This window comes from Gekko japonicus, unplaced genomic scaffold (assembly GCF_001447785.1).
Source record: "Gekko japonicus isolate JY-2015 unplaced genomic scaffold, Gekko_japonicus_V1.1 scaffold5302, whole genome shotgun sequence".
NCBI lineage: Eukaryota > Metazoa > Chordata > Lepidosauria > Squamata > Gekkonidae > Gekko > Gekko japonicus.
In genome coordinates this window covers 20,855-23,704 of record NW_015172176.1, presented here as the reverse complement: position 1 = coordinate 23,704, position 2,850 = coordinate 20,855, and the positions used below count along the sequence as shown (strand labels likewise).

General features: G+C 55.9%; 1 protein-coding gene across 1 annotated transcript in view; it reads left to right on the top strand.

Moving 5' to 3' along the window:
- The first annotated feature begins 206 nt into the window (after positions 1-206).
- The window catches only part of FOSB (FBJ murine osteosarcoma viral oncogene homolog B), a 6,507-nt gene continuing 3,863 nt past the window's right edge, over positions 207-2,850 (top strand). Inside the window, exons 1-3 of the mRNA XM_015421049.1 lie at positions 207-314; positions 1,077-1,388; positions 2,384-2,491. Of these exons, the coding sequence (XP_015276535.1) occupies positions 207-314; positions 1,077-1,388; positions 2,384-2,491 (528 nt within the window). The remainder of the gene's footprint in view (positions 315-1,076; positions 1,389-2,383; positions 2,492-2,850) is intronic.

The window sequence follows — 2,850 nt, the reverse complement described above, 5'->3', positions numbered from 1 at the left end:
ATAACATGTTTAAAACTCAGTAGTGTTTGCAGCTGAACCAGGACAGTGGGGTGTGTGTGCCAGTTTGGCGCCCCTAAGGGCCGGCGCGCTCTAGGCGAGCGCCTAGTTCACCTAGTGAGTGAGCCGGCCCTGCACTCCCTGATTCATTTTAGGAATCCCGGATAGATCCAAACCCACCTTCCCTTTCCATGGCTTTCTCCACCCAGATGTCCAGTACAGATGGTAGCCTTGAGAAAGGCTACTACTTGTTTTATTTTACTTACGTTACTTCTAGTCCCCCTTTCTCAAGGGACTCGAGGCGGATTGCAGCGTGGGTCAGTGCAGCCCACAAAATGGGACGTTCGATAACCAAACGCATTTGGGATTTTCGAAGTCTGGAACCACCAGAAAGAACTGAAGCAGGGCAGAAGGATTCACCCATGGCAGTGTTAAGCAGTACAGAGACCACACACATTTATTTATGTATTTTTCACATTTATATTCTGCCCTCCCCGTGAACGGGCTCAAGGCGGATCACAATTCACACCTAGACTGGGAAGTTGATAGTTCGGCAGTTCGAGACCCGAGTGTGCCACGTGACGGAGTGAGCTCCCGTCTCTGGTTCCAGCTCCTGCCAACCTAGCAGTTCAAAAGCAAGAAATTGCAAGTCAATAAATAGGTACCGCTTCCGTGTGCCTCAGCATCTAGTCATGCCAGCCACATAAAATGTCTCCGGACAGCGCTGGTTCTTCAGCTTGGAAACGGAGATGAGCGCCGCATCCCTAGAGTCAGATTCGACTGGCTTTCGAGCAAGGGAATCCTTGACCTACCTTTACCTGTATACAGGCAGTATAGACCACAGTCCCTAATCCAAGTTTATAAAACCATTTTGTATAGTGCTGTCCAACCACCTGCGCAGGAGAGCCCTCTTGAACAGTTCGGTTTCGCGAGCGAGTCCCTTGCTAACAAAGCAGGACACCCTGCCCCTGAGGCTATGGAGACTGGCTTTACTGTCTCCCAGCCTCGCAGAATTAGCTACCTTTGGTGCGGGCCGCCTTGTCCGGTCTCTCAGCACGTTCTCTTTTGTGCCTTCTCAGGAGTGCAGCGGCCTTGGGGAGATGCCTGGATCCTTTGTGCCGACAGTGACTGCCATATCGACTAGCCAAGACCTCCAGTGGCTGGTTCAGCCCACCCTGATCTCGTCCATGGCCCAATCGCAGCAGCCTCCAGGCCAACAGATGCCTCCGCAGCAGCCGCCTCCGCCTCCGGTGGACCCCTACGACCTCCCCGGCCCCAGTTATGCCGCTCCGGGCATGGGTGTCTATGCCGGAGGGCCTTCCACAGCCCCCGTCGCTGCCGCCCCGCAGCGTTCCGCCAGGGCCCGGCCCCGAAGGACGCGGGAGGAAATGGTGAGCTGGGAGGATTGTAGGGCCTTGCTTCTCCTGTGGAACTACCTCTGGGGAGCCGGCGACGAGGTTACTAACTCCAATAATTTTGCACCCTGCACCTTAACCCTGCTCTGTGGGATACCTTCACTCCCCTCTTCCCCAGCATGCTGGAAATGTTAAGCTACTCCTAAAACGCAATTGCTGCAATTGGGGGTGGGAATGCCTCTACAAGACTGGGTGGTGCATGCTCTTCTTATTTTGCTGTGTTCTGCCCCCTCGGGTGATAGGACTGGTTCTGGCCCCACTGGTGGACGTCCTGGTGGCCCCTGGGTTTTGCCCCCTGTGTGCCACAGACTGCTGGGCTGGATGGGCCATTGGGCCTGGTCCAACATTGGCTTCTGTCATGGCCTTATAGCTGGGGCATGCTCTGTCTTCTTGGTGCTTGGGGGGGCAAGAGTGGGAGGGCTTCTGGAGTTCTGGCCCCGTTGGTGGACCTCCTGACGGCCCCTGGGGTTTTGGCCACTGTGTGACACAGAGTAGTGGACAGGATGAGCCGTTAGCCTGATCCAACATTGGCTTCTCTTATGTTCTTAAGGCTGCCGTTTCGGCTTGGCTGGTTCCGTATCGCTCATCTGCGCAGCAGCTAGAAGCGAGCAGGTCCTGACATCTCCAAGCCGGTGTCCTCCGTTTGAAAATCTAAAACTTGGCTACGTGCTGCTTCTAGCTGAAGCGGCCTGCCCTTTTCACTGTGTTAGGGATGGGGAAGGGGGTATCTTTATGGCATGTGGAAGCTGTTGAGAAGCCAGCTCCGGTAGGCCAGGAAGTAGACCCTTGGGTTGAGCACAGAGATCAGATCCAGGTCCCTCCACAGAGGAGCATCTTTCCGGCTCTCCTCAGTGGCGCAGCATTTCCATGGGCATTTGCGTTTTCCCTTGGGATGGCATCTTTGTCTAGGGAAAGGGAACTCCTCAGCCCACCTTCTGTCTGACTGACCGCCTCTCTCTTGTCCCGGGCAGCTAACGCCAGAAGAAGAGGAGAAACGCCGCGTCCGCCGCGAGAGGAACAAGCTAGCGGCGGCGAAGTGCCGGAATCGCCGCAGGGAACTGACCGATCGACTGCAAGCGGTGAGTAGCCGCTGGTTGAGGCTGTGACTTTCTGGTTGGTCTGAAATGTCCTTCTCGGGGGCCGGCCTTCTTTTGAGCTTCACCCCGTCTGCCCCCCCCTCCAGTCAAGGTCTGGGCTCCCTCCACACTCAGAGTTGGGGAATTGACTGAATTTTGGTCTTGTTCAAGGCCAGCAAACTGACCCTTTTATAGCTGGCAGCCACCTTGAGAATCCCCATAGTCAGGGGTCATTTCCTGCAGGAGCACACAGGAGTGGAGCTCCGGCAGTAAAGAGCCCAGGGGGCGGGCACATGCAACAAGCCCCACCCCCTGCTCCCAGCAGCCCTCAGTCAGAGCAAGAAGCAGCCAGGTAAGTTGCA